We start from the raw sequence: 14036 nt of genomic DNA on the forward strand, positions 1-14036 counted from the left end.
CACTCACCTCAGCCTCCCAAAGGCACGGGATTACAGGCTGAGCCTCCGAGCCCAGCTAAAATTCTCCTTTTTAATACCACGCAGTGCTGTTAGTATATTAACAGAGTTCTTCAACCATCACTATTACCAAATTTCAGAAATTTTCATCACCCTAAAAGAAACCTCATACCTACTGGCAACCACACCCCCTTCGTTGATCTACTTTCTGTTCCTGTATAAGTTGTCTGTTCCCAGACCTTTCAGATAAATGGAACTGTACAGTCTGTGGTGCTCTGTGCCTGGCGTCCTTGACTCTGAGCATAATGTTTTACAAATCTGTCTGTGTTGTAGCAAGTATCAGGAATTCATGCCTTTTCGTGGCTGAGTGATATTCCATTTATGGATAGACCAATGATGGTCGGGGGGTTTCTATTATGAATAATGCAGCCATACACCTTCATGTTCATGTTTATGCAGACTTGTCTTCCATTTGGTGGGTATAGACCTAGAGGTGGAATTGCTGGGGCCTGTGGCAACTATGTTTCACCTTTTAAGGAAGTACCAACTGTTTTTCCTAAGCCACAGGACAATGTTGAGCCTCCACCAACACTTCATTAGAGCTGTAGTAACATTTGCTACTCTCTGTATTTTTTTTATCCTAGTAGGTGTCAGGTAGGTCATTGTGGATCTGACTTGAATTTTCCTAATTATGTGGAGAATCTCTTCATGTGCTGTTGGCCATTTCCTTATCTTCAGAAAAATGTGTGTTCAAATCCTTTGCCTGTTTTGAAATTGCATTGTATCATCATCGCTGACTTGTAATTGGTCATTATATATCCTGGATACTAGAACTTTAGCAGATAAATCATTTGAAAATATATCCCCTCATTCTCTGGCTTGTCTTTCCAGATTCTTTATTTTTATTTATTTATTTTTATTTTTTTTTTTTGAGTCATCTCACTCTGTCACCCAGGTTGGAGTGCAGTGGCACGCTCATGGCCACCACAGCCTCGACCTGCTGGCTCAGGCGATCCTTCCACCTCAGCCTTCCAAGTAGCTGGAACCATAGGTGCATACCACCTTGCCTGGCTAATTTTTTTATTGTAGAGATGAGGTCTTTCCAAGTTGCCCAGGCTGATCTCAAACCCCTGAGCTTAGGCAATCCTCTCACCTCCGCCTCCCAAAGTGCTATGATGACAGTCGTGGGCCACCACACCTAGCACTTTTCACATTCTTGATAGTGTCCTTGGAAGCATAAGAGGCTTTAATTTTATAGAGACAAATTTATTTCTTTAATTTCTTGCACTTTTGGTGTCATATCTTAAAAAAAACATTGTCTAATTCAAAATCAGAAAGTTTACACCAATATTTTAAAGGTTTTTATAGTCATAACTCTCCAAAGCATTAGGTCTCAATTCATTCTGAGTTCATTTTTGCATATGGCGTGAGGATAGAGGGCTCAACTTCATTCTCTTGCATGTGGATATCCAGTTCTCCAGAAATATTTGTTGAAAAGACAATTCTTGGCTGGGCATTGTGACTCACACCCATAATTACAGCACTTTGGGAGGCCAAGGTGGGAGAATTACTTGAACCCAGAAGTTTGAAACTAGCCTAGACAACATAGTGGGAACTTTTCTCTACAAAAATTTTTTTTTAAATGAGCCAGGCATGATGGTGGATGCCTGTAGTCCCAGCTACTTGGGAGGCTGAGGCAGGGAGATCACCTGAGCCCAAGAGGTCGAGGCTGCGGTGTGTTATGATCATACCACTGCACTCCAGTCTGTTAGGTAACAGAGTGAGACCCCAACTCAAAAAAAAAAAAAAAAAAAACAGAAAGAAGCAAAAAGAAAAGACTGTTATTTCCCATTAAATCATCTAGTGACTCTTGCCTAGAATTGTAGATGTGTGGGATTTATTTTTGGACTCTTCATCCTATTCTACCGATCTCTGTGTCTGTCCTGGTACCCCTGCCATATTGACTTAAGTGCTGTTGGTGTATGGAAAGTTTTGAAATCAGGAAAAATGTTTCTCCAACTCACCTTGAAAATTGTTTGGTTGATCTGGTCCCTTAGATTTCTATATGAATTCTGGGATCCACTTGGCAATTTCTGCCCAGAAAAGGGCAGCTGGGATTTTGCTACAGGAAACATTAACTTGTGTCCATCAACATTAAGTATATCGCCATATTAACAACTGTTAAGACTTCCAGCCCATGAACAGAGGCTAGTCTTGCCATTTACTTAGAATTTCCTTTTTTTAAAATTATGTTTTTTGGTGTTCAGTATACAAGTCTTATATTCGGTAACTATGTTCTGAAATATTTTGTTATTTTCATGCTGTTCTAAGTGAAATCATTCTATTAATTGTTGCCAGTGTATAGAAACACACTTTTTAAATATTTTATTTTAGAGTTGTGAGGTACATGTGGGGATTACTACATAAATAAGTTGCAGGCAGGTAAAGTTTGGCCTTCCAGCGGGCCCTCTCTCTCCCCCGAGAGTGGACCAGACACACAGTATGTTGCCCCATGCCCGTCTTCCTCCCTTCCCCTGCAGCAGTGTCTGCCATTCACCCTTCTCACTCTTGTGCTTATGTGACTATTGTTCCCAGCTCACTTATGAATGAGAACATGTGGTATTGAGTTCTCTGATTCTGAGATAGTTTACTTAGTATGATGGTGTCCAGTTGCGTCCGTGTTGCTGCAAAGGCCATGCTTTTGTTCTCCTCAATGCCTGCATAATACCACATTTTCTTTATTCCATCCACTTTTGATAGACGTCTAGATTGGTTCCATGTTTTTGCTACTTCCCTAGCAGTTTCCAGCATCTGCCAATCCCACCCTTGTGCTCATGTGACCCCTCACAAGGGCCCACTTGTGAGTAAGAAAATCCAATATTCAGTTCTTTGTGGAAATACACTTTTGATCTTGAAGTATCAGGTCTTGAGTCAGTGCTCACTGTACTCACTCTGCCCCTCTGGCTGAGGTAGCAGTCGTCTTGCTCCAAGTTGGTCAAAAGGCGAAACGTGGGATGGCCAAGCTTATCTCAGGGGTGTCTGCCCAGCCCTGATCTGAAGCATAAACCCAAGTATGTAGGATTTCATTCTTCTCTCTCTTTTGCAGAATTTTCACAAGCTGTGGAGCAAGAGGGTACCACAGAAGTAGAGACCAAAGAGCAAGGTGAGGAAAACAAATTTGTTCATTTGTTGCCACTCTGGAATAAAGTTAAGTGAAAGAGAAGTGGTTCAGATGGCAGGGAAGCCCACTTTCCAGTCTCCAAGCCCATAGTCTCCATTGGTCCCTTCCCTGAGAGCATTTGGGATCAGCACCGTGAATAGAGTCATCGTGTTCACTGCAACGATCTGGTCATGTTATATGGAGATAAATTCCAAAGTACTCATCATTCTAGTGGACTTGAACATCAAGTGTGTTTGAGTTCTTTTTGTTGTTGTTCGTTATTTTTGAGTTGGAGTCTTACTCCATCACCCAGACTGGAGTGCAGTGGCATGCTCCTGGACACCGCAGCCTCGAACTGCTGGGCTCCGGCGATCCTTCTGCCTCAGCCTTCCAAGTAGCTGGAACTGCAGGTGTGCACCACCATGCCCAGCTAATTTTTGATTTCTTGTAGAGATGAAGTCTCGCCAAGTTGCCTGGGTGAGTCTCGAACCCGTGGGTTCAGGCAATCCACTCACCTTGGCCTCCGAAAGCACTGGGATTACAGGCTGAGCCACCAAGCTCAGCCCTTGATGAGTTCTAAACAGACAGATACAAGTAGTCAAGTGCTTTGTTCAGGCAGGGGGAATGCTTAAGCCCAAAAGACCAACTTGGGCAACACAGCGAGACCTCTCATCTCTACAAAAAAAATTTTAAAAATTAGCCAAGCATGATGACATGTTCCTGGAGACCTCACTATTCGGGAGACTGAAGTGGGAGGATCCCCTGAGCCTAGGAGGTCGAGGCTCCAGTAAGCTGTGCCACTGCATTCCAGCCTGGGTGACAGAGTGAGAACCCAACTCAAAAAAAAATTGTTTTCTGTTTGTTTGTTTCCCGAATCAGAGTCTTACTCTGTTGCTTAGACAGGATGCAGTGGCATGCTCACAGCCATCCCAGCATCGAGCTGCTGGACTCAGGCAATCCTTCTCCCTCGGCCTTCCAAGTAACCAGAACCACAGGCATGCACCACCACACCTGGCTAATTTTTTTGACTTATTGTAGAGATGAGGTCTTGCCAAGTTGCCCAGGTTGTTCTTGAGCCCATGGCATCAGGCAATCCTCTCACCTTGGCCTCCCAAAATGCTGGGATTATAGGCTTGAGCCACTGCGCCCGGTCAAAAAATTTGTTTTAATCACTCAAGTAGTAGTAATTATTTTCTTAATTCCTTCTGTCACCCAATATTTAATGAATACCTACCATTGAAGAACTGTGATGGAATTATAGTGGTAAGACAAATATATTTCTTGTCTTCACAGTGTTTATATTCCTGAGTTATACATTAATTAAACCAAAGATGTGAAACGAAGACACAATCTCACATGCTACAACTCTATGAAATGGGAGTTGAATGGTCAAGAAGGTCAGAGCAGACTTCCCTGGGGAAATTTCAATTGAGGGTCTTTTACTGAGATGTAATTCGCACGCCACAGAGTTCACCCTTTTGAAGTGTGCAGTCCAGTGATTTTCAGCGTATTCAGTTGTCTAGTTGTCCCCACTAATTCCAAAACATGTCAAAAGGAAATATCATGCCCATTCGCCATCACCCTTCATTTTTTTCTCCCCCCAGACCCCAGACAACCACCAACTTCCGTCTCTATAAAGTCACCTATCTGTACCTTCCATAGAAATGGAAGGATACATTATGTGGCTTTTTGTGACTTCTTTCTGGTTTTGTTTTGTTTTTTTTAGTTGGAGTCCTCAGTCTGTCACCAAGGCTGGAGTGCAGTGGCATGATCATAGCTCACCACAGCCTCGACCTCTTAGGCTCAGGTCATCCTCCCACCTCAGCCTCCAGAATAGATGGGACTACAGGCATGTACCATCATGCTCAGCTAATTATTTCTTCTTTTTCTTTTCTTTTCTTTTTTTTTTTTTTTTTATAGCTAAGGTCTCACTGTGTTCTCCAGGCTGATCTCAAATTCCTGGGCTCAAGTGATCCTCCCAACTTGGCTTCCCAAAGTGCTGGCTGGGATCACAGGCATGAGCCACCATGCCCCACCCTAGTGACTTGCTCCTTTCACTTAGCATCATGTTTCCAAAGTTCATTCATGTTGTAGTATCAGTGTGAATCATGAGACATACATATGTAACAACACTTCATTCATTTTGCTTGCTGAATAATATTCCATTGTATGAACAGACCACATTTTCTCAGTCCCTTCAGTTGATAAGAATTTGGGTTCTTTCCACTTCTGGGCTCTTGTGTGATGCTGTGAGCATTCAAAGACAAGGAGGCTGGATGGAAAGAAGGGACTTGATTTGTGTGAGATATTCAAGATGCAAAACCAAGAGAACATGGTGATTACCAAAGTTCTGAACAAGAGGCTCTGGGAAACTGCTCCCACCTAATTAGATGATCTGATAAATGGTAATGTTGATAGTTACTGACTGAAATGTCAAGCCTGACAGGGCACGGTGGTTCAAGCCTAATACCCCAGCATTTTGGGAGACTGAGGCAGGAGGATTGCTTGAGCCCAGGAACTCAAGACCATCCTGGGCTATATAGCAAGACTTTGTCACTACAAAAATTCAAAAAATAGCCAGGCATGGTGGTGTACACCTATAGTCCCAGCTACTCAGAAGGTTGAAGCAGGAGGGTCGCCTGAGCCCAGAAGGTCGAGGCTGTGATGAGCCATGATCATGCCACCGTACTCCAGCCTTGGTGACAGACTGAGACCCCCAACTCCAAAGAAGAAACCCTATAATCCACTAGTTCAGCCATCATTTGTCTGAGCGTAATTTGTTGGTCTGATCATAGCAAATAGAGGCTCGGGTCCCGAGGTCTGCTTTCTGAAGTTTTCATACAAGTCTGTTAATGCCTTTCCCTGATTCAAACCAAACTTGTATTGAAAATGTTTGGGTTAAAAAGAAATTCCACAGAGTTCTAAAAAGCAAAACCTGAATTTGCTGTATGCCAAGTAGTACTCCACCGGATCCATGTGAATGAAGTGTAGACATTGTGTTAGGTGTTACAAGTAATCAAGAGGTGATTTAAAGTATGTGGGAGTCAGCCGGCTCGGTGGCTCAGCCTGTAATCCCGTGCCTTTGGGAGGCTGAGGTGAGTGGATTGCCTGAGCCCGCGGGTTCGGAACCCACCTGGGCAGGCGAGACTTCATTTCTACCATAAATCAAAAAATGAACCGGGCATGGTAGCGCATGCCAGCTACTTGGAAGGCTGAGGCAGAAGGATCGCCAGAGCCCAGCAGGTCGAGGCTGCGGTGGCCGGGAGCGGCCACTGCACTCCAGTCTGGGAGACAGTGAGACTCCAACTCAAAAATAAATAAATAAATAAAATAAAGTATGTGGGAGAATGGGCCAGGGCTATGTGCTAATACCATACCATTTTAGGAGTTTTTGGGGGGGTTTTTTTGAGTTGGAATCTCACTCCATCACCCAGGCTGGAATGCAGTGGCATGCTCACAGCCACCCCAGCATTGACCTGCTGGACTCCAACAATCCTTCCAAGGAACTGGAACTAGAGGCACGTACTACTATGCCCGGCTAATTTAATCTATATATATATATAGTAGAGATGAGGTCTTACCAAGTTTCCTGGGCTGGTCTTGAACTTACAGGCTCAGGCAATCCACTTGCCTCAGTCTCCCAAAGTGCTGGGATCACAGGCTGAGCTCCTGAGCCCAGTCCATGCCATTTTATATGAGGCTTGAGCATTGTAGATTTGGTATTGGGGGGCCTCCACAGTTACCCAAGTTACAACCATAGTAAAGTATAAGTTTTAGAACTTTTGCATAGAGTTAATAATTGTATTCCACATGTGGGCAGAGAGAATCTTGCTGTCTTTTTTTAAGAAAATGGTAATATCAATACATTTAAGGTCCCAGGGTAGGCATATTTTCCTGTTCATTGAGTAGCTATTGGATATCAGAGACTGGAGGCTTTGAGGTAAACAGGCAAGGCATTTTTCTCATCAGCTTACATTGTATTAGGGTAAACTGAGGCAGGAGTAGGCTGGTGCCACAGGAATAAAGACAAAGTAAAAGAGTTTATTTGCATTCAGGATAGAACCTGAATGGGACTGACACTATGAGGCAGTGCAGTAAGGAGGTTTGAGAGAGGAGGGCTTTTCAAGTTTTAATCAAGGAGACAGTGTAAAAATGAAAAATCTCCAGTAGCTGCGTTCCTAAGTATTGATGACATCGGTCTTGTGTCCTTGGCATTTGTTAGGGCAACCAACCCTGGGACACCAGGATTTTCAGCCCCTGGTGGGCTGGTGGGCAGTCACGAAAGGCAGATTACAGTTTGGTCGGCTTGGTCCTGTGTGACTGGAAAACATAGAACAGAGGAGTCATCAGAACAAGATATACTTGGGAGAGGCAAAACGATGACCAACAACGGCCTCCAGAAAGCTGGTCTGTCCTTGGCTGATGATTGGGAAGTGGGACAGACAGCTAGCAGCATGTGACAAAGCCTAAGCAATGTGGGCATGGCTGTTTTCTCACAAAGTCGCTTTGTTTTGACTTCACCCCTTCACATTGTAAGCTGGGGCTAGACGATAACCAAATGTATACAAGAAATTGTGATAAATGTTGGGATAAAAGTAAAACAGGGCAATGTGAAAAAAATAAATAATTTTTTTTAGTTGAGGTCACCCAGACTAGAATTCAGTGGCACAATCACAGCTCACCGGAGCTTCAACCTTCTGGGCTCAGGTGATCTTCCTGCCTCAGCCTCCTGAGTAGCTGGGACTACAGGCACATGCCATCATGCCTGGCTAACTTTTTACACATTTATAGAGATAGGGGTCTTGTTATATTGCCTGGGCTGATCTTGAACTCCTGGGCTCAAGTGATCCTCCTGCCTTGGCCTCCCAAAATGCTGGGATGACAGGTGTGAGCCACCACACCCACAAGATAGTGATCTTTGAAGAAGGGAATGAAACATGCACAGCTCATCTCCAGGAAGTAATAGAAGACCCTCGTATGGACGCCGTCTGACTCAGCGTCCACTGACTCTGGGTTCAGGGTCTTTGTCTTGTGTTTTACTTTTACTAGGATCCAGACTTTCTTCAGACTTTTTTCATTTCTTATCCTTCCCTGTCTGACTTCAGGTCACGAAGACGACAGCTGGGGCTACAAGCATCACGTGATGACCAAGTTTGCCACAAAGATGGATGCAGACCCCGAGTTTTTTGAGAAAGTCGCCCTGGACTGGCCAGAAACGCACCTGCTGATGGACGCCTTCAACCCAGACCAGACGGGCTTCCAGCCCCGCACCGTGGTCCTGCACGGACAGCCTGGGGTGGGGAAGTCGGCACTAGCCCGAAGCATTATGCTGAGCTGGGCACGAGGCCAGCTCTATCCGGGCAGGTTCTCTTACATCTTCTTTCTCCACACCAGAGACACCAAAAGGAGGGAAACCAGCTTTGCAGAGTTGATCTCCAGGGAGTGGCCGGACTCCCAGGTGCCTGTGGCGGATATCCTGTCCCAACCGGCCAGGCTCCTGTTCGTTGTGGATAGTTTTGATGACCTAGACTCTACATTCAGGGCCGACAGGCCCAGGCTCTGCAGTGACTGGGCTGAGAAACAGCCCGCGTCCATCTTGATCGGCAGCCTGCTGAAGAAAGTCCTGCTGCCTGAGTCCTCCTTGGTGGTCACCTCCAGGGACACGGGCCTGAGGAAGCTCCAGTCGGTGGCCGTGGCTGCCCGTTACCTGCTGGTCAAGGGCATCTCAGCAGAGAGGAGGGCTCAGTGGCTGCTGCTGGGACACACGGCAGACGGAGAGCACCAGGGGGTGCAGGGGCCACGCGCAGTGATGGCCAACCACCAGCTCTTCGACCAGTGCCGGGCACCGGCCGTGTGCCAGCTTGTCCAGGAGGCCCTGCGGCTGCAGGAGGCAACGGGCGAGGGCCCAGGCCCTGCCTGCCACACCCTCACCAGCCTGTATACCACTTTTGTGTTCCACCAGCTGGCCCCCCACGCTGTGTTCCCACGCTGCCTGGGTCCCGCAGAGACGGCTGTCCTGCAGGGTGTGTGCCGCCTGGCTGCGGGGGGCGTGTGGAGTCTGAAGTCTGCATTTGACCGTGATGACCTCTTGGCCCATGACCTCGGGGAGCCTCAGCTGTCCACTCTGCTCCACACGGGCGTCTTCCTCCAGGACAGCCTCCCCGAGAGGCACTATAAGTTCCTCCATCCCAGCCTCCAGGGGTTCTGTGCAGCCTTGTACTACGTCCTGCAGGAGCTGGGGGGAGAGCCGGTCATGGGCCCCCCGTCCGTGGAGAAGCTGAAGGTCTGGGTGGAGCTGAGGCAGACGGGCATCCACCACCACTGGCCGTGGATGAAGCGTTTCCTGTTCGGCCTTGTGGGCAGAGATGCGTCCCGGGCGCTGGGGGTCCTGCTGGGCTGTCCCGTGCCCCTGCAGGTGAAGCAGACGCTTCTGGGCTGGGTCTCCCTGCTGGGCCAGGGGCCCTGCCCCCCCGAGGACGTCCTGGACGCCTTCCACTGCCTCTTCGAGACGCAGGACGAGGAGTGTGTGCACACGGCCCTGGAGAGCTTCCGGGAAGTGCGGCTCCCAATTGGCCAGAGGATGGACTTGGCCGTGTCTGCCTTCTGTCTCCGGTGCTGCCCATTTCTGCGGAGAATCCGGGTGGATGTCAGAGACATCTTCTCAAGGGACGAGCCTGCGGGCATGTGGCCCGGGGCTCCCCAGTGGTGAGTCCCCGGGGCGACTTGTGCCCCCCCCACCCGTCCACGAATCTCTGTCTCCCTGCTGCTGGGTTGACGTGATTTCCAGAAGTGTCAGGGACCTGGGTGATTCTTTGAAGATGACTCACCCGGCTGTTGCCCAGACAGCTAAAATGGCAGCACCTGGCTCGTCTGTGGCTAGATACACTCTTTTTTATTTAATTTAATTTTTTTTAATCTTAAAGATGTGGGGTACAATTCAGGATTAGGTATACAAACGTTGAAGATGCAGGTACCCTTGGTGATGAGGTGTGCCCCTCCCTTCCCTGGCACTTTCCCTCAACTGCCAATCCCACCACCCTCCCCTGGCAGTTTCCCACTACTGCCAATCCCTTTCTTATAGGATTATGATAGTTGTTCAAGGTCTGCTTATGAGTGAGAACATACTGGATAAGCTCTTTCAAAACATGAGGCCCCTAGGCCAGCGTGGCAGCTCACACCTGTCATTCCAGCATTTTGAGAGGTGGAGGAGGGAGCATCGCTTGAGCCCAAGAGTTGGAAGCCAGCCTGGGTAACATAGGAAGATCCCTTCTTTACAAAAAAAATTTTTTAGATGAGCCGAGCATTGTGGCACACACCTGTAGTCCTAACTACTTGGGAGGGTGAGGCGAAAGGATCACCTGAACCCGGGAGGTCGAGGCTGCAACAGCCATGATCATGTTCCTGCACTCCCGCCTGAGGGACAGAGTGAGACCCCGACACTGAAAGAAAATACTGGACTTTTGGGCTGAGCCCACGAGGGTGAGGTTTCTTTTTGAACTTCCCCCCTTGGTGTTACCATTCAGGCTCATGGACCACGTGTTTGGTGTCGGGTCAGAGTGGGACTATCCAGTATAATTTTCTGCAGCAACGAAAATGTTCCATTAGCCTTGTCCAGGAGGGTGACCACAGTCCTGTATGCCTAGTGACTGCTCGAAATGGCGAGGCTGAGAAAGTGAAGCTTCCATCTTATTCTGTTTCAACTTTTTTTGGTTTCTGAGTCGGGGTCTCACTCCATCACCCAGGCTGGAATGCAGTGGCACAATCACAGCTCACCACAGCCTCGATCTCTTGACCTCCCTCCTTGACCTCCCGAGTCCTGAAACCACAAGCACGTGCTACCATGCCTGGCTTGTTTTTTAATTTTAATTTTAAGTTTTATATTTTTATGTTTGTTTATTTACTTATTTATTTGTGTTTTTATTTATGTATTATTCACTTATTTGTTTATGTACTTATTTGCAATTTATTGTTTACTTATTTATTTGCTTATTTGTGTATTCATTTGTATAGTCTTTGCTTATTTACTTGTTTGCTCATTTCTTTATTTACTTATTTACTTGTTTATTTGCTTATTTAATGAGGCCTTGCTCCATTGCCCAGGCTGAAACTCCTGGGCTCAAGCCATCCTCCCTCCTCGGCCTCCCAAAGCTCTGGGACTGCAGGTGTGTGTCCCTGCACCTGGCCTCCATTGCTGCCATCCTCCAGTGTTCAATGCAGTGGGTCTTCAGCGCCTCCTTGGCCTGCACCACCGAAACTTCCCAGCACACAGCCACTCCCTGCCTTCTTCCCCTCCCCCTAGGCCCCCCGAACTACTGCTCCCCTCTCTGCCTCTCCAAACCTGGCTGATCTGGGCCATTCCCGGAAGGAGGGTCACGCAGGACGTGTGCTCCTAGGACGGGTTTCTCCCATGCAGTGTGGTGGTCTCGTCTCCAGGCCCACCCGTGCTGTCAGAAACAGCAGGGCTCCCCTCTTCCTTAGGACTGCCCAGTGTTCCTTTGTGTGTGGAGACCACATCTCCTCTACCCGCTTGCCCACTGAGGGGCATCTGGGTGGTTTGCGCATCCAAGCTGGTGTGGACCCTGCTCATAGGGAAGAGTTAATACCACCTTAGGATTATGGCTTCGCTTCTTTTGAGTTTATACCCAGGAGCGGGGCTGCTGGGCCCCATGCTTAGTCCTCTGTTTAATTTTCTGAGGAACCTCCTTGCTGTCTTCTGTAGCCAGTTCACCTTCAAGGGGGAGCTGGAATTGAAGCAGAATTCTGGTTCAAGGGCTGAGAGCTCCTAATCATTCCGGTATATCCCCATGGGTATCAAAATATTCTTTAGGCAACGTGGATCTACTCCGAGGGTATAGGTGCGATGGGAGGTGTAGGAACCAAGTACCCACAAGCATGGGGGATGGGGTGTGACTAGAGACCCTGGAAGGGGGTCCATCTATTGCAGGTTTTTGCTTTTGGGGTTGTTTTTTTATTTTGTTTTGTTTTTGAGTTGGAGTCTCACTCTGTCGCCCAGACTGGAGTGCAGTAGCATGCTCCCGGCCACTGCAACCTCGACCTGCTAGGCTCTGGCGATCCTTCCACCTTAGCATTCTGAGTTGACAGAACTACAGGCCTGAGCTACCACACCCGGCTAATTTTTGTTATTTATTGTAGAGATGAGGTCTTGCCAAGTTGCCCAGGTAGGTCTTGAACCTGCATGCTCAGGCAATCCACTCACTTCGGTCTTCCAAAGTGCTGGGATGACAGGCTGAGCCACCAAATGCAGCCTACTCCAGGTTTCGAAGTGTGAGTAGGAGTTGGTTAGTGGGGAAGATGGTGAGGGACACTTATCCCACAGTAGAACTTGAGGCAGAGGGCCCACTGTGTAAAAGCATGACTCTGAAGCCATGCATGCCTTCTACCGCAGGCTGGGTGCTCTCCCTGGCATTGCTGTGGGGGGCTCGGGTCAGCTTCTATCCCACAGAAGCATGTGTGTGCTCTCTCTCCGGCACAGGACGCGGGGCCAGGCCCTTGTGGAGGAGCAGTGGCAAGACTTCTGCTCTGTGCTCAGCACCCACCCCAGCCTGCAGCGACTCGACCTGGGTGGCAGCGTCCTGACCGAATGGGCCATGAAGACCCTCTGCGCCAAGCTGAGACGGCCAACCTGCAAAATCCAGAACCTGATGTAAGGCTGCCCACCCAGAACAAGAGAACCCCTCCCGTGGTGCGGTGGTGTCCCTGCTGTCCCCTGCCCAGTGGGAGAAGACTCCTTCATTACCCTACAGACATACCCTAAGGGACTGAGTGTGACAAAAGGTGTAGGAATCAAGTTCCCAAAAGCACATGATGGGGAGTGACTTAAAGACCTGGGGGAGGGATCACGGAAGTGGGTTCACCCGCTCTGGGTTTTGATGTACGAGTAGGAGTTGGTTCGTAGGGAAGTGGGTGAGGGAGCTTAGCTCAGGCAAATGATAGCTTGAGAGGTAACAGCAGGATCAGAGTGCATTGATTTGCAAGATGCTTTAGGTCAGTCCTTCCCGCTTTCAGGCTGGTTCACCTGGGAGCAAGCAGCTTATAGGTTCCAAGCCTGGTGGATCCCAGGCTGGACCAGCAGGAGACACCAAGTGCTGGTTCTGCTTCAGATAAAAGCTCTGCTCTTCCCTGTCCCCTCCAAGGTCAAGTGAGGCTCATGCAACACCCAGGGGGAGGGCAAGTCACATTCTCTGGTGCAAATGCCTCCCCCCCCCAGCCACCTCTCTCCTCTGAGCTGTTACCTTAAGCTGGGATGTGCCAAGGACCTTGACAATCCCAAAATAGCAAATAATCACCCGTCCCCTTTAAAATCCTACTCAGTCTGCTGGGCCCAGTGGCTCAAGCTTGTAATCCCAGCACTTTGGGAGGCAGAATTGAGAAGATTGCCTGAGCCCAGGGTTTGAGACCAGCCTGAGCAACATGGTGAGACTTTGTCTCTACAGTGAATCAAAAAATTAGTGGGATGTGATGGCATACACCTATGGTTCCAGGTACTTGGAAGGCTGAAGTGGAAGCATCGCCAGAGCTGTGGTGGCCGTGAGCGTGCCACTGCACTCCAGCCTAGGCAATGGAGTGAGACTCTGACTCAAAAAAAAAAAAAAAAAAGGAAAAGGAAAAAAAAGAAATGCCAATTCTCTCACCTCCATCTCTACAATAAATCAAAAATGAGCCGGGTGTGGTAGTGCACGCTTGTAGTTCCAGCTACTTGGAAGGCTGAGGCAGAAGGACCCCAGAGCTCAGCAGGTTGAGGCTGCAGTGGCCGTGAGCATGCCCCTTCACTCTAGCCTTGGTGACAGAGTGAGACCCCTACTCAAAAGAAAAATCCTACCCAATCTTTTGTTTTCTTGCCTTGTATCTTGTTCTAGGG

At 48.2% G+C, this 14036-nt stretch overlaps 1 protein-coding gene across 1 annotated transcript in view; it reads left to right on the forward strand.

Moving 5' to 3' along the window:
* NLRP5 (NLR family pyrin domain containing 5) overlaps positions 1 to 14036 on the forward strand; it is a 69625-nt gene that overhangs the window by 32943 nt on the left and 22646 nt on the right. Inside the window, exons 5-7 of the mRNA XM_021715098.1 lie at positions 3104 to 3160; positions 8263 to 9862; positions 12651 to 12821. Coding sequence (XP_021570773.1) covers positions 3104 to 3160; positions 8263 to 9862; positions 12651 to 12821 — 1828 coding nt within the window. The remainder of the gene's footprint in view (positions 1 to 3103; positions 3161 to 8262; positions 9863 to 12650; positions 12822 to 14036) is intronic.

This window comes from Carlito syrichta, unplaced genomic scaffold, assembly GCF_000164805.1.
Source record: "Carlito syrichta isolate Samal-C Ts95f unplaced genomic scaffold, Tarsius_syrichta-2.0.1 Scaffold306631, whole genome shotgun sequence".
NCBI classification, from domain to species: domain Eukaryota; kingdom Metazoa; phylum Chordata; class Mammalia; order Primates; family Tarsiidae; genus Carlito; species Carlito syrichta.